The sequence below is a fragment of the Orycteropus afer genome, unplaced genomic scaffold, assembly GCF_000298275.1.
Source record: "Orycteropus afer afer isolate SDZICR_OR568_19922 unplaced genomic scaffold, OryAfe1.0 scaffold00169, whole genome shotgun sequence".
NCBI lineage: Eukaryota > Metazoa > Chordata > Mammalia > Tubulidentata > Orycteropodidae > Orycteropus > Orycteropus afer.
Window position 1 is genome coordinate 882,070 of NW_006921756.1, and position 23,406 is coordinate 905,475.

The 23,406-nt window shown below is 39.0% G+C and overlaps 1 protein-coding gene across 1 annotated transcript in view; it reads right to left on the reverse strand.

Moving 5' to 3' along the window:
* Positions 1-23,406, reverse strand: part of LOC103201914 (intracisternal A particle-promoted polypeptide) — a 66,924-nt gene that overhangs the window by 6,772 nt on the left and 36,746 nt on the right. The window contains exons 3-6 of the mRNA XM_007946676.2: positions 17,123-17,278; positions 16,498-16,665; positions 12,020-12,157; positions 6,479-6,601 (exon numbers count right to left, since the gene is read on the reverse strand). Of these exons, the coding sequence (XP_007944867.1) occupies positions 6,479-6,601; positions 12,020-12,157; positions 16,498-16,665; positions 17,123-17,278 (585 nt within the window). The remainder of the gene's footprint in view (positions 1-6,478; positions 6,602-12,019; positions 12,158-16,497; positions 16,666-17,122; positions 17,279-23,406) is intronic.

Here is a 23,406-nt window from a genome sequence, read left to right on the forward strand (position 1 = left end):
CCCTGGTAACCAACAAAGAAAATGTCCTCCAATATATAAACCTTTCCTTAACTTTTACAATAACAGACTAATACAATATTTTTCCTTTTGCGACTGACTTATTTCACTCAGCATAATGTCCTCCAAGTTCATCCACGTTATGCGGTGTTTTGCAGATTCTACATTCTTCTTTAGCGTTGATACTGTTTATTTTGTTAGCCAATTGCGGTGCAGTAAATTACCTGGTATGGCTTTTCTAGCCGTAAGTCTTTGTAAACTCTGGTGGAATTTTCTGTGAGCATCTGAGGAGCTCCTGATTGTAAAAGTTATCCACCTGGGGTATTTCTGTTGGGCGCAACACAAAGCAATATTCTGGGAGATTCCTGCTCTCTTTCAGGTGCTTAGAATTCTGATGTTATGATTGGTTAGTTTGGCCACTCTGCTGGGCTCAAAAGGAGGCCTCCTAGAGGCAAAACTCTCTCTGACCTCTGGCTGAGGAAAATGTGCTGCTGAGAAAGAGATACCAAGAGACACGCATTGCTGGGGGAGACTGAGAGAGACTTGGGTAAAAGATGGCGGCTGGGAGAGAGACTGAGCATTTTCCCTCAACTTGAATTGTAGCTTGGTGCTTCCCTAATAAACCCCATAATCTGTGAGTTCTGTGTGGCCACTGCAGTGAGTTATCAAACCCAGCAGAAAGGTGGTAAGTGTTGTGGTAGGAACGGTTGGTGTCAGGGTTGGTGAAAGAGCTGGAGGGAGGCTGCATGTCTGGCCTCACAGTAATGGGCCTTGGGCTACTAATAGTGATTCTGTCTTCCTCTTGTGGGGTTAGAGGAGGTCAGAACATGTGGCCTCCTTGCCCTTTTAGCACCAATCTATTATTTGGCTGAAGGGTTACCAAGAGAAATAGCTTTAATTCTGTGTTCAAAGGTTATCTTAGGGTGAATACCAAAGACACATAGAAACAATTAGTCCAAGCATCTAGTACACCATGAGATCCTCACCTTATATGACTGTGAGACCAGAAGAACTAGATGGTACCTGGCTAACACTGTCAACCACTTGGAGGGAGATCTACGTAGGAGATCTTGGATAGAGTAGGAGAACAATGTAGAACAAAACTCAAAATTATTACAAAGAAGAAAAAAAGGACCAGTTTTGCTGGTCTGATAGAGCCTGATGGAACCACTGAAGCTATAGCCCCTAGCTGCCCTTCAGGTCTGGAATTGAACCCACTCCTGTGGCTTCCAGCCAAACAAAAGAGGTATATAAGCTAAACATTTACATTAGGTGGATACACTCTTTGGAGAGATCCATCATGGGAGATAGCTTGGGGGGCAAGAGTGCAAGGGAGGGAAGGACACAGGGAAGAGGTATCTATGGGGAGGAAGTGGGAGGAGAGCTGTTGCATGGTGATGAATTGTGGTCAATGTCATGAGACAAAGTGTATATGAGCTGCTGTATAGAAAGTGAATTTGCTCTGTAAACTTTCACCCAAATCACAATTAAAAAAAAAAAAAATTATCTTAGGGAGATAGTCCCAAGAGTTCCTCTAGTTTCTTTAAGGAATTTGAGTTTTGTTCTCCATTTTTCTTCCATTCCATCTGAGATATTGTTCTAGTTACCTAGTGCCACTCTGACAAGAATATACCACAAATGGGATGTCTTCAACAAACAGGAGTTTATTCTTACAATTTGGAGGCTTTAAGTCCAAGTTCAAAGTGCCAGGCTCTGGGGGCTAGGTGAAAGCCCCTCAACCTTGGGGTCCAGCTCTGCCTGCAGCTCCCAGCCCACTGGAGCTAGAGGAATTTTTTCACTCAGACAGCTGCTAGCTGCTGAGGCTGAGAAGCCCCAAGGTTGACAAGTAAAAAGGTACAGTCCCGATGTTACCAATCTACATGGCAGGCCATTAACTTAAATCCACTGTAAGTCCCAAGGTTGGCAGAGCATAGCAGGCTGCTGAGCAACGACATGGCTACATGCAGGGTCCAAGCGTGCCAAAGGCTAGAGATCATTCTCAAAGATTCTCCTTATATACAGGAATCAGACCACATACCCAAAGGCAGCTACTCAGCTGCTTCCAGTAGATTCCACCATAGAGTTGATTACCAGTCTCATCATGGGTCTACATCCAGCTGCCCAGCCACTCAACCAGGCCTAGCCAAGTTGACATACAAACATAACCATCACAGATATCTATAGTGTCCCTGGTCAGAAGAGTTGGTATTGGTAGTTCTTCTGGTTACAGGATTGAAGAGTTTGTATCATGTGTGCTCTTAGTACTACAGATTGATTTCTTCTTTGATACTTTGATTTCCTTCATATGCTTTTGCTTCATATGAGTAGAGACTGATAGTTCTATCTTAGATGGCTGCTCGCAAACATTTAAGACCTCAGATGCTGTTCACCAAACTCGGATGTAGAATGTTATTTTTGTGAACTACATTATGCCAACTGACTAAGTTGTCCCCTCCCAACACAAGACTGTGGTCCCAAAGTTCTTGAGCCAATAAACCAATCCTACAAGTTGTCTGGATGTGTCTAGGAAGCCTCCATAACTGTGCCCCCATTTGTGATTTGTTTTATACATGGCTATATATCTACTTATCTTAAATTAGGTTTATTTGAGAGACAAACTTACTCAGGCCAGAGCCTTACCTTACTTACTTTTCATATTATTTACATTACTAGATAGAGTAACCACTCACCAAAGTTTTGTTCAATTAGCTCAAAAGCAAATTGTGAACTAATTCTTTAGGTGAAAATGAGTTTTTCAAATTGTATACGTTAGAATAAATAATAATACATTGAAAACTTAAGAATGCATGTAACTAGAATGAGCTCATATGAACAGTAAGGCACTATCAAAAACTACTTTTTCTGTGTGTCCCATTTAACAAAGTTATAAAAATTGTTCCATGCCACTAGTTACAATTTTTACAATGTACCAGCATTGTCATTATTTCCATTCTGTTTCCCTTGATCTAGCTTCCCTTCTCTACCATGACTTCTCATCTTTGCTTTTGGGTAAATATTGACCATTTCATCTCATATAGTTAATTGTTTAAGGCAGCACATTCTCATGGGTGATACTGTTTATTTTATAAGCCAATCTATTATTTGGCTTAAAGATGTCCTCCAGGAACAGCGTCAGTGACAAGCTAAAAGAGTAGCTTAGGGCAGTAGTCTCAAGGGTTCCTCTAGTCTCTATTGGTCCAGTAGGTCTGGCCATTTTTAGAAATTTGAATTTTGCTCTACTTTTTTCTCCCATTCTGTCTGGGACCTTCTATTCTGTGCCTAGTCAGAACAATCGGTAGTGGTTAACAGGCACCATCTAGTTCTTCTGGTCACAGGTTAGAAGAGGTTGTAGTTCATGTGGGTTATTAATCCTATGCACTAATTTCTTCTTTTGAGTCTTTAGTTTCCTTCATTGTTTTGCTCCAGACAAATAAAAACCAATAGTTGTATCTTAGATGGCCACTTACAAGCTTTTAAGACCCTAGATGTTACTCACCAAAATGAGATGTAACTAGTAGACCATGTGAACCTCAGCATATATGACTATGAGACCAGAAGAACTAGATGGTGCCCAGCTACCACTGTCAGCCACTCAGAAAGGGATCAGTACAGGAGGATCCTAGATAAAGTGGGAGAACAATGTGGAACAAAACTCAAAATCATAAAAAATACTAGGTTTTCTGATCTGATAAAGTCTGGTGAGACCCCCAAGACTATGGTCCCTGGTTACTCTTCAGGTTTGGAATCGAACTCACTCCCATGGCTTCCAGCCACACAACAGACAAGCATATAGAGTAAATATTTACACCAGGTAGATACACCCCTCGGAACAATCAATCATGGGAGAAAAGAAGAGCAGCATTTGCACAAGGAGATAGCTCTGAGGGCAGGAATGCACACGAAAGAAGGACACAGGGAAAAGGTAACCATAGGGAGGAAATGGGTAGAGAGCTGTTATATTCGGGGGATTGCAGACAATGTCATGAAACAAAATGTGTATGAAGTACTTTACAGAAAATGAATTAGTTCTGTAAACTTTCACCCAGATTAAAAAAAAAAAGGTGTAGGACATTATCTTTATGAAATACATTATGCCAATTGACTAAGATGTCCGACGACACTATAGTCCTAAACCTTTTAACCCAGTAAACCAATCCCATGGGTTGTTTTGGTATGTCTAGGAAGTCCCCGTCACTGTGCCCCTTAGGTACTTTATTATATATATGGATATATATGCAATACACACAAAAACATATATACATATACCTACAAATACATCTGTACATGCATGCTCATGTACTCAATATGCCTTCTTATATATGTGTACATATCTACTTATATAACCAAACACATATTTTTTAATTATAACTATTTACAACTAAATAGTTTAGCTGTAACTATTACAACTATTTTTTAGTTGTAACTATTTACAACTATTTAGTTGCAAAATTATATGTATTATAGCATTTACTGAAGTCCCTTTTTCTTACGTGCTTCTTAGTGTCTGCATTTACTTTGATCAAGTTGTATAGACTTCACTCATATGTAATATTTAAGACTTCTGTCTAGCTTATCAATTTCTGTCTAGCTTATCACATCTTACATGTTGCAAAGAATTAGGGGTATGAATTTAACATGGCACTGAATTTTCAAAGAACTTACAGATGCTATGACAAAACAATTTATCCAGACAAGAATTTCCCATCATTTTCTGCTTGGTGATTTAGGTTCCAAATCTACTGCTTCTACCCACAGCTAAAAAAGGGGAAGGCAATGGGATTCCCCTCATAAAAAATTTATGTATTTGGTGGGAATCACATGGACTTTTGGTGACAGTCTACCTGTTGATCAGATGGGCATAAAATAATGTAGCTATTAATTTAGTTAGAATGGTTACCTGGTCGCTGTAAGTCAGAACTGACTCAACAACACCTAACAACAATATCAACAAGGATCAATTACTAGAATGTACTAGATCAATTACTAGATTATAATTCATGGAATTCCTTATTTTTGTTATTTGAAACTAATCTACAATTAGTTCCTACAATTGTTCTAAAAGTCTATAATCTTCCAGTGTCTAGTGTTGCTTCCAATGCTCTAAAGTAAGAAGTTACAAAGTTATAAGGTAAAACAAACAAACAAACAAAAAAAACTTGGGTTAAATGTTAGTAAACCTGAGTTATAGTTCCAGCTTTTCCAGTAACCAGCTATGAGTAAAGATAACTCAAAAATTCCCTGATCTTCAGCTTCCAGTCTATAAGTGAAGTAATTGAAAGAGATAATCTCCAAGATCCCTCTCTATGATTTTTAGATTGGAAGATCAAAATAATATATATAAAACAACTAGAGAACAGTTTAATATTAAATAATAAAGTTCTATACTGTAATTTGAACATTTAAATACTAGTGGAAATCAGAGAAGGCACCCACAAAATAAAAGGAACCTGAGCTGGCTACTGAGCAGGCTGAGCTATTCCACAGCTATGGGCAGACAGCTTCCTGTTCCATAGGTGCACATAAACCTGTTCTCTAACCCTGGGCAGAGAATTAGGTTCTGTTTGACAGTACTACACTACAGACTGGGAGCTCTGGTGGCGTTAGTGCCTAAGGCATCTGACTGCTAACCAGAAGACTGGCGACTCAAACCCACCAGCCACTCCTCCTAAGGAAGACTGGGCGATCTACTTCCGTAGTGATACTGCCTCAGAAACCCAAGAAGGGGTTGTTATGAGTCGGATTCGACTCCACAGCAGTGAGTTTGGTTTTTGGTTTTTATGCTACAGACTCTCAGGGTGTAGTAGATAAAATAATGTCTGTATACCAATGTAATATACAGAATTTTTAAAATCTTATAGGATTATATTCTATGTGGACAGAATCACAGTGTACTGTAAAAACACTGAAGAAACCTGTAAGAAACAGTCTGTGAAGATTGTTTCTTATATTCTCTCCCTACTTAGAAATACTAAGGCCTGAATGGGAGAGAAAATGATAATGAATGCCAGTTCAAATGCTTACTTTCCTAAAACCAAAACTCACTGCTGTTGAGTCAATTCTAACTCATAGTGAGTCTGTAAGACAGAGGAGAACTGCCCCATAGGATTTCCAAGGCCATAAATATTTAGGAAAGGAGATTGCCACATCTTTCTCCTTCAGAGTGGCTAGTGGGTTTAACCGCTGACATTCAGTTAGCAGCTGAGCATTTAACCACTGCATCATCGGGGCTCCTTATCTTACTTTGCTAGCTAGGTATTTTTGTCTGTTGGTACTTGTGAATTCTAGTTTTGTTTATTTTGGAAAAAATAGATTATTTTGGCAATACAGGAATAAAGGTCAATGAGAGGAGCTAAAAAGCAGAACTTCTACACTGCTAGTGTCAATCATTCAGTAGCAACCTAAATTATACTTTGTGAAAGTCTTAAGCTTAAATAGTTTTTAAAAAATGTATTTTGAATAAAAATATTTTATAAGTAATTACCTTGCATTTCGCAGCACCCAAAGTAATAGCGTGACACAGCCATGTTGCCCACTACTTCCCATTTATTTTCATCAGGATCAAATCGTTCAATGGTGTTCCCTATCTCAGCTCCAACCCATCCACCTGAAACAGAACAGAAAAATGTATATTTCTGGAATGAAAGAACCTTATTTCTGAAAAAGAACTTATAAAACATCTAATCCAACTACCTCATATTACAGATATCACATCATCCAGAGAAGTTATTTGTCCAAGATCACATGAAAAGCTAGTTTAACCATATGTAGAATTTTGGTCTTTTAAACTCCCTATCTGGTATTCACTAGAGATAAAGAGGGGGGGAAAAAGCATAGGGAATACACTATTTTGCAAAACTACCTTTTGAAACAACTTCTGCATATTCAGAATGGTTATCTTAACCAAGACCAACTCTAAGCTTAGTCAAAGTATATTACCAATTTAATGTGATTTCATAGACTCCAAAAAGGCCTCCACCAATCATCTGTAAGTTTGTTATACTGTGGTGGCTTGCATGTTGCAGTGATGCTGGAAGCTTCCAGACTATTTCAGTGGAGTTTCCAGACTAAGACAGACTAGGAAGAAGAATGTGGCCAGATTCACTTCTGTAAAAACTGGCCACTGAAAACCTGAAGAATAGCAGTGAAACCTTGTCTGATACAATGCCAGATGAGCCCCTCAGGTTGGAAAACACTCAAAACACTAATGGGGAAGAGCTGCCTTCTCAAAATTGGATAGATCTTAATGACACAGATGGAGTAAAGCTTCCAGGATCATCATTTCCTGATATGGCATGACTGAAAATAAGAAGAAACAGTTGAAAGCATCCATTAAAAACCAGAACATGGAATGTACAAAGTATGAATCTAGGAATATTAGTTGTCAAAAATGAAATGGAACACACAAAATCAATATCCTAGGCATTACTGAGCTGAAATGGACTAGTATTGGCCATTCCGAATCAGATAATCATATGGTCCGCTATGCCACGAATGACAAATGGAAGGGGAATGGCATCACATTTATTGTCAAAAGCAACATTTCAAAATCTAGCCTGAAGTACAATGCTGTCAGTAATAGGATAATATCCATACACAAAGAAGGATGACCAGTTAGTACAACTATTACTCAAATACAACTATTCTTCAAATTTATGCACTGACCACTGAAGCCAAAGATGAAGAAATTGAAGAATTTACCAACTTCTGCAGTTTGAAATTGATCAAACATGTAATCGCGATGCATTGACAATTACTGGTAAATGGAATGTGCGAGCTGGAAACAAAGAAGCATTGGTAGTTTGAAAATATGGCCTTGGTGACAGAAATGATGCTGGAGATCACATGACAGAATTTTGCAAGACAAACAACTTATTCATTGCAAATACTTTTTTTCAACAACATAAACAGCAATGACACATGTGCACCTCTCACTAGATGGAATACACAGGAATCAAATTGACTGTATCTGTGGGAAGGGACGATAGAGAAGTTCAGTATCATTAGTCAGAACAAGGCCAGGATCCGAGTGTGGAATAGACCATCAATTGCTCATATGCAAGTTTAAGTTGAAGATGAAGAAAATAAAAATGAGTCAACAAGAACCAAAATACAACTCTGATTATATCACATTTGTTTAGAGACCATCTGAAGAAAAGATTTGATGCACTGTCCAAAGACCAGACGAGGTGTGGGAAGACATCATGTACATCATACATGAAGAAAGAAAAAAGTCATTGTGGTAGTTAAGTTTGTGTGTCAACTTGGCTGGGCCTGGTTGAGTGGCTGGGCAGCTGAATGTAGTTATTCCGCATAGTGAGACTGGTAATAAACTCCATGGTGGAATCTACTGGAGCAGCTGAGTAGCTGCTTTGGGTATGTGGTCAGCTTCTCGTATATAAGAAACAGCTTTGGGATGGTCTCCAGCTTATGGCACGCTTGAACCCTGCATGTAGCCATTGCGTTGTTCAGCAGCCTGCCATGTTCTGCCGATGTTGGGACTTAAAATGGACTTAAATTAATGGCCTGCCATGTGGTTTGGTAACACTGGGACTGTGCCATTTTATTTGTAGACCGTGGACTTGTTAACCTTACCAGCCAGTAGCTGTCTGAGTGAAGAGATGCTTCTAGCTTCAGTGGGTCAGGAACAAGAGGCAGAGCTGAAGCCCAAGGTCGAGGGGCTTTCACCCAGCCCCTAGAGCCTGGCACTTTGAACTTGGACTTCTAGCCTTCCAAACTGTAAGAGAATAAACTCCTGTTTGATAAGGCCACTCCAGTAGTGGTATATTCCTGTCAGAGCAACACTAGGTAACCAGAACAGTCATTAAAAAGACAAGAAAGAAAGAAAAGACCAAAACAGATGTCAGAAGAGACGCTGAAACTTCAACAGGAAGTAACTAAAGCAAATGGAAGAAATGATGACATAAAAGAGCTGAAAAGAAGATTTCATGTAAGAACTACTGTACAAAAAATGAATTTGCTCTGTAAATTTTCACCTAAATCACAACAAAAATTTAAATAAATAAAATGATGATGATGATGATGATGTTTACAGGAACAATACAATAATAGCAGCTATTAGTTACTATATATATTAAAAAAAAAAGAGCTGAAAAGATTTCAAAGGGAGGCTTAAGAAGACAAAGTTGTTGTTGTTATGTGCTGTGGAGTCGGACCCAACTCATAGCGACCCCTCCTTGGGTTTCCGAGGCAGTATCACTATGGAAGTAGATTGCCCAACCTTCCTTCCAAAGAGTGGCTGGTGGGTTTGAACCGCCAGCCTACTGGTTAGCAGTCAATTGCCTTAGGCACTATGCTACCAGAGGTCCTTAGAAGACAAAGTAGTATAATGAAATATGAAAAGACCTGGAGTTAGAAAGTCAAAAGGGAGGAACATGCTCCACATTTCTCAAGCTGAAAGAACTGAAGAAAAAAAATTCAAGCCTCAAGTTACAATATGGGCAAAATACTGAACCATCAAAAGGGACCATCAAAAGAAGATGGAAGGAATACACAGTCACTGTACCAAAAAGAATTGGTTGACATTCAACCATTTCAGGAGGTAGCATATGAATCAAGAGCCTTTAGTATTGAAGGAAGAAGTCTAACCTGCATGAAAAAACTGGTGAAAAACTAGGCTTCAGGAATTGATGGAATACCCATGGAGATATTTCAACAAATGGATACAATGCTGGAAGTGCTCACTCGTCTATGCTAAGAAATTTGGAATACACACACACACACAAACACATATAATGATATTAATACCACACACAAGTAAAATTGTGTTAAATTACAAAATGGTTGCAGCAGTATATAGACAGGGAGCTGCCAGAAATTCAAGGTGAATTTAGACGAGGACATGGAACAAGGGATATCGCTGCTGCTGTAAGAGGGATCTTGGCTGAAAGCAGAGAGTACTAGAAAGATGTTTACCTGGGTTTTATTGGCTATGCAAAGGCATTAGACTGTATGGATCACAACAAATTATGGATAACATTGTGAAGAATGGGAGTTCCAGAGCACTTAATTGTGCATATAAGGAAGCTGTACATAGACCTGCAATGATGGGCTCAAGTATAGCAGGGATTGTGGGGCTGGTGCGGGATCGGGCAGTGTTTCATTTTGCTGTGCATGGGGTCGCTATGAGTCGGAAACGACTCGACGGCACTTAACAACAACAACAACAACATAGACCAGGACACAGTCATTCAAACAGAACAAGAGAATACTTCATGGTTTCAAATCAGTAAAGATGTGCATCAGCGTTCTATCCTTTCACCATACTTACTAAATCTGTATGCTAAGCAAAAAATCCGAGAAGCTAGACTTCATGAAGAAGAATGTGACATTAGGATTGGAGCAAGATTCACTGATAATCTGTGATATGTAGATGACACAATTTTGCTTGCTGAAACCGAAGAGAACTTGAAGCAGTAACTGATGAATATCAAAGACTACAACTTTCAGTATGGACTATGCTTCAACATAAAAAAAACAAATAGTCCTCACAACTGGACCAATAAGCAAAATTACAATAAATGGACTGAAGTTGTCAAGGATTTCATTTTACTTGGATCCATAATCAGTACTATGGAAGCAGTGATCAAGAAATCAGACATATTGCACTTGCAAATCTGCTGCAAAAGATGTTTTAAATTGTTAAAGAACAAAGATGTCACTTTGAAGACTAAGGAACATCTGAAGCCATGGTATTTTCAATTACCTCATATGCATGTGAAAGCTGGACAAAAAATAAGGAAGACCAAAGAAAAACTGATACATTTGAATTATGGTTTTGGTGAAGACTATTGAGTATACCATAGACTGCCTGAAGAACAAACAAGTCAGACTTTGAAGAAGTATAGCTGGAACGCTCTTTAGAAGGGAGGATTGCAAGACTTTGTCTTTTGTACTTTGGTCATGTTATCAGAAGGAGTCATTCCCTGGAGAAGGATATCATGCTTGGTAAAGTGGAGGGTCAGTGAAAAAAAGGGAGACCCTCAACAAGATGGACAGACAGTGGCTACAACAATGGGCTCAACCATAATAACCATTGCAAGGATGGCACAGGACCACACAATGTTTCATTCTGTTGTACACAGGATCGCTGAGGCATTTGTTCATGTATTCATTTGGAGAGACTCCATAGGCTCCGGAGCCAAGTAGACTGTAATCTTACGGAAGCCAATTGCCAGGCCTGGATCTTCCACAATGATGCTAGGTGGGTTCCAGCAGATAACCTGTGAGTTACTAGCCGAATGCAGATGTCTGCACCACCCAGAGACCTTGTGTACATAGGCTCAATATGAGCTGGAACCAACTCAACAGCACCTGACAACAAAAAAGGCTTTCATCTTCAAAAATAGTATTTCCTTAACTTGCTCCAATTCCTGAAATAGAAAACATTCTTTCCTATAATTAGAGGCATACTTAGAGAGTGATAAAACACAATGGATTAAATTCACATTGGGGTGATTAGTATCTTTTCCACAATATGTTTGATATGGGGAAGACACTGGGTTCCATATATTGAGTTGAAGAAAGAATGACAAGGGGAAAATAGAGGCTGAGGGCCAAGTCAACTTACAAGTTTCCCTAGGAAAAACCCTGACTATAACATTTGTTATACAAATAATCAAAGATCAATAATTTGCTCAAGATCATTCACTAAATCTGCAATAATGACAATAATATTGGACAGAAATTTCCTTTGGGTGTCTAAGTTTTTGATATATGCTTTATTATATTAGATAAAATTAGGCCACCACACAGAGTAGTAGAAATATTATATACTTAATTAAAATCATGAGATTTAACTGGCCAAGTAAAGTGCTTCACTGACATCTCCTCTTCACTGAACATCACACATCTTCTAAAAATGCCATTCTTGAAAATATTCACCTTTGAGAATAAGAATTTACAGAGCTGAAAAGGTAAGTTTCTTATGAGAGGGAAGGAATATCTCTAAAGTAATCAGAATTTAATTACTATTAGATATCCTTAAAGTGAACAGCATAATTACCCAAAGCATAGATAGCCCCATAACACACACAGACTCCCAAGCCACAGCGGGGGTGATTCATTGAAGCTACAGTTGTCCACTGTTTAGTAACTGGATCATAGCATTCAGTGCAGTCAAAAATCATTGAATCCTTTTCACCTGAGTTAAAAGAGATACATGTGAAGTTTAGTAATGCTAACAGACTAAAACCATAATAAAATATTCAGTAGCATTCCCTATCGTCAGAAATTTAACCATACCCTATTCGTTAAAATTCCTTTGGCCCAAAAACAAACCAAACCTACTGATATCGAGTTGATTCCAACTCATAGTCACCTAGAACAGAGAAGAACTGCCTCCTGTAGTTTCCAAGGCTGTAAAGTTTTATGGCTGCAGACTACCTTATCTTTCTCCATGGAGCAGCTGGGGGGGTTCAAACTGTCATCTTTTTGGTTAGCAGCCAAATGTTTTAACCATTTCACCACCAGACCTCTTTTGGCAGCAAATATTATTTTGAATCCATAGCACTATCATTTATTAAAGGCCACTTATAAGGCAAAGGCTCAATTTTCCTATTATCTAATAAAACCAACAAAAAAATCCATGCCATTTTTGATGATGCAATTTGCCTTTTAACACTTCTACATTTTTTCTTATATTAGTTTGGGTAGCTGGCCCTAATGTATTTGAGTTTAATGTAATTCTTATCCAGCAACAAACAGAATATGAAATTTCTAGGAGTAAATCTAACCAAAGATTGTTCGATGGGTAAAACATGACCTCTATGGATAAAATGTTTACATTTTTTATCAATTTTTAAATTAAGGAATATCTAAATAAATGAATACATGTATCATGTTCATGGATAAGAAGAGTCAATATTGTAAAGATGATAATTATCCCCAATATTCATTGCAATCTCAGTGATAATTTCACAGTTTGATGGATTTGATAAATTGATTCTAAAATTTATATACAAATGCAAAGGGCCTAGACAGAATATCCAAACACCTTGAGAAAAGAATAATAAAGAGAGAGAAAGTGTCTTATCAGACATCAAGAGTTGTAATAAAGCTATAATAATTAGAATAGAGATATAAAGATACCACTGGAACAGAAAAGAAATTCTAGGAACAAATCCACAGATATGATTGCTTGATATATGGCAGAGATGGCACTACAGAGCAGTAAGGAAACAAAAGTCTTTCATGCTGCGATAATTGGTTATAGGGGAGCTCTGGTAGCGTAGTGCCTAAGGCACTTGACTGCTAACCAGAGGGCTGGCGGTTCAAACCCACCAGCCACTCCTCGGAAGGAAGATGGGGCAATCTACTTCCATAGTGATATTGCCTCAGAAACCCAAGGAGGAGTTGCTATGAGTCAGGTCCTACTCAACGGCATATAACAACAACAACAACACAATTGGTTATAGGGAGCTCTGGTGGTGTAGTGCCTAAGGCATCTGATTGCTAACCAGAAGGCTGGTGGTTCAAACCCACCAGACACTCCTTGGAAGGAAGACTGGGCAACCTATTTCCATAGAGATACCACCTCAGAAACCCAAGAAGGGGTTGGTATAGGTTAGAATCAACTTGATGGCAGTGAGCTTGGGTTTTTATTGTTGTTGCTGTTGTTATGTGTCATCGAGTTGCACCCGACTCATAGCGACCCCTCCTTGGGTTCCCGAGGTAGTATAACTACTCAAGTAGACTGCCCCATCTTCCTTCTGATGGGTTTTTATTAGTGTTTTTAATTGGTTATATAAAAAGAGAGGGAAGAGGAAACTGGTTCTCTATTTTGTTATTGTAATTAGCTGCCACTGAGTCAGCTCTGACTCATGGCAACTCCACATGCAACACAACGTGCTATGTGGTCCTATGTTATCACCATAACTGGCTGCAGACTAAATTACTGTGATCCAAGGGATTTTCAGTGGCTGATTTTCGGAAGTAGATCATCAGTCCTTTCTTCCTAATCCACCTTAGTCTGGAAATTCCACTGAAACCTGTTAGCACCATAGTCACAGGTAGGCCTCCACTGAGGGACAGTGGTGGCAGCACATGAGGTGCACTGGCCAGAAATCAAACCCAGGTCTTTTGCACGGAAGATGAGAATTCCACTAGTGAACCACCAGTGCCACATCCCTATTTCATACTGTTCCTAAAAACTCAATTCCAGGTGGATTGCATATAAGTGTAAATGGCAAAACTGTAAAATTTTATAAAATAATACAGGTATATATCCTAATGACTTTGGAGTAGGGAAGGATGTCTTAAGATAAAAGAAATACTAACCATAAAAAGAGTAAACAATAGATTTAATTACATTAAAAACATCGTTTATGAAAAAATACCATAAAGAGAGTGAAGGATGATAGCCATCTAAGGTACAACTATAGGTCTCTCCCCATCTGGAGCAAAGAAGAGTGAAGAAAATCAAAGATGCATAGAAACAATTAGTCCAAAGAACTAATGGACCACACAAACTCCAGCTTCCATGACTCTGAGACAATAAGAACTAAATGGTGTCCGACTACCGATGCTGACTGCTCTAAAAGGGATCATGTGGTAGTTAAGGTTGTTGTCAACTTGGCTGGGCCTGGTTGAGTGGCTGGGCAGCTGGATATAGTTATTCCCCATGGTGAGATTGGCAATTAATTCCACAGTGGAATCTACTGGAGCAGTAGAGTAGCTGCTTTACAGATGTGGTCCGCTTCCAGTATATAAGCAGCAGCTTTGAGGAAGGTCTTGAGCTTTTTGGCACACTTGACCCCTCCATGTAGCTGAGTCTTCATTCAGCAGCTTGCCATGCTCTGCCGCTCTTGGGACTTTTAATGGACTTGAAGCAATGGCCTGCTGTGGGTTTGGTAATATCGGGGCTGTGCCTTTTCACTTGTTGACCTTGGGCTTGTCAACCTCAGCAGCCAGCAGTTGAGTGAAGAAAAGCCTCTAGCTTCAGTGGGCCAGAACAAGAGGCAGAGCTGAAGCCCAAGGTCGAGGGGTTTTCACTCAGCCCCTAGAGCCCGGCACCTGGAACTCGGACTTCTAACCTCCAAAACTTTAAGAGAATAAATTCCTGTTTGTTAAGCCATTCCATTTGTGGTAAATTTCTGTTAGAGCAGCACTAGGTAAGCAAAACAGATCACAATAGGAGGCCCTGGATAGAGTGGGAGAAAAATGTGGAAAAAAACCTCAAAATCATAAAAAAGACTAGGCTTGCTAGTCTGATAGAGACTGGTGGAACCCCTGAGACTGTAATCCTTAGACACCCTTGAAGCCTAGAAGTGAACTCACCCCCGTGGCTCAACTTTGAGCCAAACAACAGACAGGCCTATAAGGTGAACAATAACACCAGGGAGGAATTCAGTCATTCGAACAATCAACTACAGGAGATCAAAGGGCAGCCTTTGCCCTGAGATAAAGCTCAAAAGGCAGGAAGGAATAGGAAAGAAGGATAAATGGAAATGGTAAACATGAGAGGAAGTAGGAAAAGTGCTGTGACACTGTGGGGATTGCAAATAATGTCACAAAACAAAATGTGTATCAGTTGTGAAATGGAAAACCAATTTGCTCTGTAAACTTTCACTCAAATCACGATAAAAAGTTTAATAGAAAGTGAAAGATGAAACAGAAGAACAGATTAACATAATTTTGCTCATATAACTTTATAAAAAACTAGAATCCTAAAGGTATACAAAATTCCTACTATGCAAAAGAATTAACAGAGTAGGTCTGAACTGCCTATCCTCTGTCTGTAGTCTGGGAACTTGGCTGGTGAACAGTCCCCTATACTGATACAAAAATTTCCACACGTGGTTAAGAGTTGCTCATTGTCCCTAAACTGTGTGTACAAACAATGTGGTTATGCTGAACACCTGCTTTCCTTTTGAGAGACTGGAATTTTGGTAAGTACCAGAAAGTGGATGTCTACATGACCAGCTCCACGTAATAACCTTAGATACAAGTCAGTCACTTTACTTGTAAACAACACGTCTCACATGTTGTCACAACTCTTTGCGGAAGGAATGTAGCTTGACCTGTGTGCCTTCACTGGGAAAGGACTCTTGGAAGCTTTCAATTGGTTTCCTCCAAATTTCACATCATGTGCCTTTTCCATTTGTTGGTTTTGTTTTGTATCTTTTCATTATACTAAATCCTAGCTGTAAATACAACTAACTAAATGCTAAGTCCTGTAAGTCCTTCTAGAAAATCACCAAACTAGGGGTATCCTTGGGGACCCTCAACACAGCACACATATATAATACACACACAACACACACAACACACACACACACACACACCCCAGATGCCAGATTAAAAACAAGTTTTAAAATGGTTTTTTATAGGAGCACAATCACCTAGGCAGACAAGAATCAGTCAGCAAATACTACAAAGCTAAATACTGAAATACTAAATGATTCCAATGTCAAGTGCATTGAGTCCTGAGAAGATAACCATGTCCTGAGACAAATAAGGGAAATAAGACATTTTTATTATTACCTCCAATAGCATAGACCATCCCTCCCAGGACTGCTACGCCCAGCCCACATCGAGCCTGATGAAGTGAAGATACAGTGGTCCAGTACTGGCTAAAGGTGTCAAAACGTTCCACACAGCTGAGGGCTCTGCTGTCACTCCAGCGACCCCCCTGCAATCGAGTATATCCACCTAAAAGGAAAAAAAGCAAATCCCTTACTGCTAAACACGGAAATTCTAGTAACATCTGAACAGATAAATACTTCATATTAAAAAATACTTGCTTTAGAGCTGATACACACATATATATGAATAACATTGTGAACAGTTCATAAAATTTGAATTTATTTTTCACTAGAATTCAAATTTTTAACTTTTAAAGCAGTGTATCTTTAGTCAGCTCTTAGACAATAACTGAATAAAAAGCCAGAGATTTAGGTCATAGAATAATAAATATCAGTTAAGTAGTTATTTTTACATGTGTTCACCATAATTTATAAAAACAATTTATAAATCTGTAGTCTGCATGTGAAATTAAATATGCCTATTTGGCACACCTCCATATTCTAACATGTATAATAACAAAATATTAAAAAGGTTTGATCTTGAATATAAAGATGATTTCTATTACTTTTAAAAAGGTTCTCACCTACTGCATACAGGTACTTTCTTGCTTTCTTCCGAGGTCGAACCTTAGATGTCTGCAGAAAACTACAAAACTTGTTCTCTTTGGAAGATTTGGACACCTCACAGTACTCTTTCAAAAGTGTTTGCAAGGCAACACGAAGATTAAAATCAGATACTCCTAAGTAATGTTTAAAAGACAAAATTTGAAAATAATACTGAAAAGACAACATTTCCATAAAAGTAAGAAACATCAAACAATCAAGAAATAAAAACTCATCCTAAAACAATGTTTATTTCCCATACTACTGAATGTCATTTTTCTTATTGCTACAGAAGAATATACTTTCCTTAAATCTAACAAAGACTGTTGTCAGAGTGACAGAAAAATTTGGAAATGGATAGTGGTGATGATTGTACAACATGATGCATGTAGTTCATGTCAGTGAATTGTACATCTAAAAACTATTGAAATAGTATATGTTTTGTTGTATATATGTCTATCACAATAAAAAAAAATTAAAAAGAAGGTTTTTAAAAACATGTTTCACAATATTCAAGTTGAAAACACATATATGAGAATGTCCAAATAAAGATCTCAAAGTAAGAATCACAATTAGCAAACAAACTGAAAAAATATAAAATAACCAAAAATTCAATACTTACAACCTAATACCAAAGAATATATATAATTATGTCATAAACTTTTAAAAATTATAGAAAAACCAAGAAACTAAAGATTCTGGTGGGATGAGACTATGTCCTAAAAGGGCCTTGAGTATGACTGGGTAAGTTGTACACCATTCAAGGGTACCTAGCTGAGGAGATGAACTTAGGATGTAAATCAACCTGTTTCCATTTGCCAAGCTTTCAGCCCTGTCCACTGCCAGGGGAAGGAGCAGCATTATTTTCCAATTTGCACAAAGGTTCCATATATCCTCGCAAGAGACTGTCTACTAGCCCTGTCTCTGTAGCTCAGAAGAAACGTTGCAGGAGAATTCTCACTAATAACTAACAATATGGAGAGAGGTAGAATGAAGAAATGAGAAGCAGCACTGAGAAAAATCAAGGAACAAAACCATTAAAAGAAAAAAACCTTACGTAGGACCTTATTCTTATGGGACAGCTCAGTCATTTGGCATCACAAAATTCATGTTCTGCATCCTAGTCAGGTGAGTAACGTCTGGGGTTTTAAAAGCTTTTGCTGCCATCTAAGATACAACTATTGGTCTCTATTCGTTAGGAACAAAAAAGAAAAAAGGAAACCAAAGTCTCAGAGGAGAAACTGGCCTACAGATTAATGGCCTACACACGCCACACTCTCATCTACCCTGAGACCATAATGACTAGATGATGCTCACTACTGCCGTTCTGATCAGAACCACAGCAGACAGACCCTGATAGAATGGGAGAAAACTACAGAACTCAAATTCTTTGAAAATCCAGATTTAGTGAACCACTTTAGACTCCCTGAGACTATCACCCTGTAATACTCTTTAAACACTGAACAACGTTTTAGCGAAATACTTGACACACACAGAAAAGGGTATTACCCATAAGAATGGTGCTCTACTAAAAAACCATCTATATGAGACCAAAAGGTTAACAATCGCTCTAAAGCAAAGAAAAGTACTACAGCAATGGAAACAGAACAACCAGAATGCAATTAAAGAGAATCTTGACACATTGTGGAAAATGTAACTAATGTCACTGAACAATCTGTGTAGAAATTGTCAAATGGGAGCCTGATTGTGTAAACTTTCACCAAAAACACAACAAAATAATATTAAAAAAAGAAAAAGCCTTTAAATAACCTTAGTAACAGGAACACCAGGAATTGCAATTTAACAGAGCACACAGTGTAAGTCAAACCCACCTAGGATATAGGCCTAGTTTGTTAAGTAGACCCTGATATGTAAGATCAGTAACAGGATCTGAGAAGAGAGATAAAGAGTCCAGATCCCCAAGCAAGGACCTCAGCCCTAGTAGAGCTATATTATTCCAATATTCTCACGCCTCAGGCTAGAGAGAAGTTGTGAGGAACACAACACAGAGCCCTCAAATATTAAACTGGAGTTACTCTAATGTAGTTAGTAGTTGTGTTAAAGGTGTTAAAGAGAATTAACTCTTATATTATCAGAGTAAACAGATCTGAACAGACTTGTACATATTAATAATGAACAAGATATCAAGAAATATCATTACTAGAGTAGAGAACAATGTGGAACAAAACTCAAAATTATTTGGGGGGGGGGGGAAAGGAACAGCTTTGAAGGTCTGATATAAAGCCTGATGGAACCATTGAGACTCTGGCCCCTAGCTGCCCTTCAGGTCTGCAACTGAACCCACTCCTGTGGCTTCCACCCAAACCAAAGACAGGCATAGGAGGTGAACATTTACACTAGGCAAATACACTCTTTGGAGAAATCAGTCATGGGAGAATAGAAGTGCTGTGTATGCACAGGGAGACAGCTCATAGGGCAGGAGTGCATGGAGGGAAGGACACAAGGAAGAGGTAACTATGGAGAGAAAGTGGGAGGAGAGGTGTTGCATTGTGGTAAATTGTAGTCAATGTCATGAGACAAAGTGTATGTGAACTGCTGTATGGAAAGTGAATTTGCACTGTAAACTTTCACCCAAATCACAATTAAAAAAAAAAAAAGAAATATCATTATGTTTATTAAAATACATGCAAAGAGAAAGGAAAAAAAAGAGACAGAATTCAGTCTGGAAGAAAACATAACCAAAACAGAAACAGACTCTGCCCAATAAATGCTTCCCACAACAGAATCACTTAAGAATATAAATCTAAAACAAGAGCTCAAAAACAGAATGAGATGAAAAGAAACTACATTGCTAAGGACAAAGTGAGAACTAAAACCACAGCACTGCAGAATTTAATAAATAAATTAGAAACAAGAACACAATAGATATGACTAATAATCAAATTAGCTTTTTAGAGGAAAGATTTGAGGGACAAATGTTTTCAAATACAACATATATAGAGCAAAAACATAAAATACTATAATACTGTTGTTGTTGTTATGAGGTGGCGTCAACTCAGTTCCAACTCATAGTGACCCTATATACAAGAAAATGAAATATTGCTCAATCCTGAGCCATCCACACAATTGTTGCTGTGCTTGAGCCCATTTTTGCAGTCACTGTGTGAACCCATCCCATGGAGGGTCTTCCTCTTTTTTGCTGGTCCTCTACTTTAACAAGTACGATATCCTCCTCCAGGGACTGGTCCTTCTTGATGACATGACAAATGTTGTTGTTGTTGTTAGCTGCCGTCATCTCCAACTCAGGGACCCTATGCACAGCAGAACGAAACACCGCCCGGTCCTGAGCTAGCTTCATGATTCCTGCTATATTTGAGCCCATTGCCGCTGCAACCGTGTCAATCCATCTCGTTGAGGGCCTTCCCCTCTTTTGTCGACCCTTCACCTTAGCAAGCATGACATCCTTCTCCAGGGAATGATCCCTTCTGAGAACATGACCAAAGTATGTGAGACAAAGTCTGGCCATTCTCGCCTCCAAGGAGCATTCTGTCTGCACTTCCTCCAGGACAGACCTGTTAGTTCTTTTAGCAGTCCATGGCACTTTCAGCACTCTTCACCAACACCACAGCTCAAAAGCATCAACTCTTCTGCAGTCTTCCTTATTCACTGTCCAGCTCTCACATGCATATGAGGTGACTGAAAATACCATGCCTGGTGTCAGACACACCTTATTCCTCAAGGAGACATCTTTGCTCTTCAGCACTTCAAAGAGGTCCTTTGCAGCCATTTTGCCCAGAGCTAAACATCAACTGATGTCCTGACTGCTGCTTCCATTGACATCGATTATAGAACCAAGTAATGTGAAGTCTTCAACAATTTCAATCTTTTCTCATTTACCATAATGTTGCTTAGAGGACCAGTAGTGAGGATTTTTGTTTTCTTTATATTGACATGTAATTCATACTGCAGACTGTATTATTCAATCTTCATCAGTAAGTCCTCATTTTCAGCAAGCAAAGTTGTGTTGTCAGCATATCACAGGTTGTTAATGATTCTTCCTCCAATCCTAATGCCACGTTCTTCTTCATACAGTCCAGGTTCTCAGATTATTTGCTCAGCATACATATTGAATAAGTATGGTGAAAGGATACAACCCAGATGCACTCCCTTCTTGATTTTAAACCATGTAGTGTTCCCTTTTTCTGTTCAAACGACAGCCTCCTGGTCTATGTGGATTCCTCATGAGTAAGTTTAGTGTTCTAGGATTCCAATTCCTCTCAATGTTATCCACAATTTGTTATGATCCACACAATCAAATGTTTTTGCATAGTCAATAAAACACAAGTAAACATCTTTCTGGTATTTTTTGCTTTGAGCCAAGATTCATCTGACATCAGCAATGATATTCCTCATTCCACGTCCTCTTCTGAATCCAGCTTACATTTCTGGAAGTTGTCTGTCAATATACTGCTGCAACCGTTTTTGAATTATCTTCAGTAAGATTTTACTTGCACGTGATATTAATGATATTGTTTGATAATTTCCACATCCTGTGGGATCACCTTTCTTTGGAATGGGTACAAATATGGATCTCTTCCAGTCAGTTTGCCAGGTAGCTCTCTTCCAAATCTCTTAGCATAACTGAGTGAGTGCCTCCAGCATCTGTTTGTTGAAACATCTCAATGGGTATTCAGTCAATTCCTGAAGTAGTGCTGTTCGCCAATTCTTTTACTGCAGCTTCGACTGCTTCCTTCAATACCATTGGTTCTTGAACATATGCCACTTCCTGAAATGGATGAAGATCTACCAGTTCTTTTTGGTACAGTGACTCTGCATATTCCTTCCATCTTCTTTTGATGCTTCCTGCATCATTCAATATTTTGCCCATAGAATCTTTCAATATTGCAACTCGAGGCTTAAATTTTTTCCTCACTTCTTTCAGCTTGAGGAATGCTGAGTGCGTTCTTCCCTTTTGTTTTTCTAACTCCAGGTCTTTGCACATTTCACTATAGTAATTGGCTTTGTCTGCTCGAGCTGCTCTTTGAAATCTTCTGTTCGGCTCTTTTATCCTGTCATTTCTTCCATTTGCTTTAGCTACTCTTTGCTCAAGGGCAAGTTTCAGACTCTCTTCTGACATCCATTTCGGTCTTTTCTTTCTTTCTCCTATTTTTTATGACCTCTTGCTTTCTTCATGGATGATGCTCTTGATGTCATCCCACAATTCTTCTGGTTTTCGGTCACTGGTGTTCAATGCATCAAATCGATTCTTTAGATGGTCTCTAAATTCAGGAGGGATATATTCAAGGTCATATTTTGGCTCTCATAGACTTGTTTTAATTGTCTTCAACTTCAAATTGAACTTGCATATGAGCAATTGATGGTCTGTTCCACAATCAGCTCCTGGCCTGGTTTTGGTGGAAGATATTGAGCTTTTCCATTGCCTCTTGCCACAGATAGTCAATCTGATTCCTGTGTACTCCATCTGGTGAAGTCCACGTGTGTGGTAGTTCAGTTTGTGTGTCAACTTGGCTGGGCCTGGTTGAGTAGCTGGGCAGTTCGATGCAGTATTCCCCATGATGAGACTGACAATCAACTCCACTGTGGAATCTACTGTGAGCAGCTGAGTAGCTGCCTTAAGGAACGTGGTCTGCTTCCTAAATATAATCAAAAGCCTTGGGGAATGGTCTCCAGCTTATGGCACACTTGGACCCTGCATGTAGCTGTGTCGTTGTTCAGCAGCCTGCCATGCTCTGCCAACTTTGGGACTTATAATGGACCTGAATTAATGACCTGTCATGTGGTTTGGTAACATCAGGACTGTGCCTTTTTACTTGTCAACCTTGGGCTTGGCAGCCTCAGCAGCCAGCTACAGAAGAGTCTCTAGCTTCCATGGGCCAGGAGCTGGAGGGAGAGCTGAAGCCCAAGGCTGAGGGGCTTTCACCCAGCCCCTAGAGCTTGGCACTTTGAACTTGGACTTAAAGTTTCCAAATTGTAAGAACAAACTCCTGTTTGTTTAAGCCATACCATTTGTTGTATATTCCTGTCAGAGTGGCACTAGGTAACCAGAACAACATGTATAGCTGCCATTTGTGCTGTTGAAAAAGGTATTTGCAATGAATAAGTTGTTGGTCTTGCAAAATTCTATCATGTAATCTCCAGCATTATTTCTGTCACCAAGGCCAAATTTTCCAACTACCAGTGATTCTTCGTTTCCAACTTTTGCATTCCAGTCACCAGTGATAAGCAACACATCTTGATTGCATGTTTGGTCAATTTCAGACTGCGGAAGTTGATAAAAATCTTT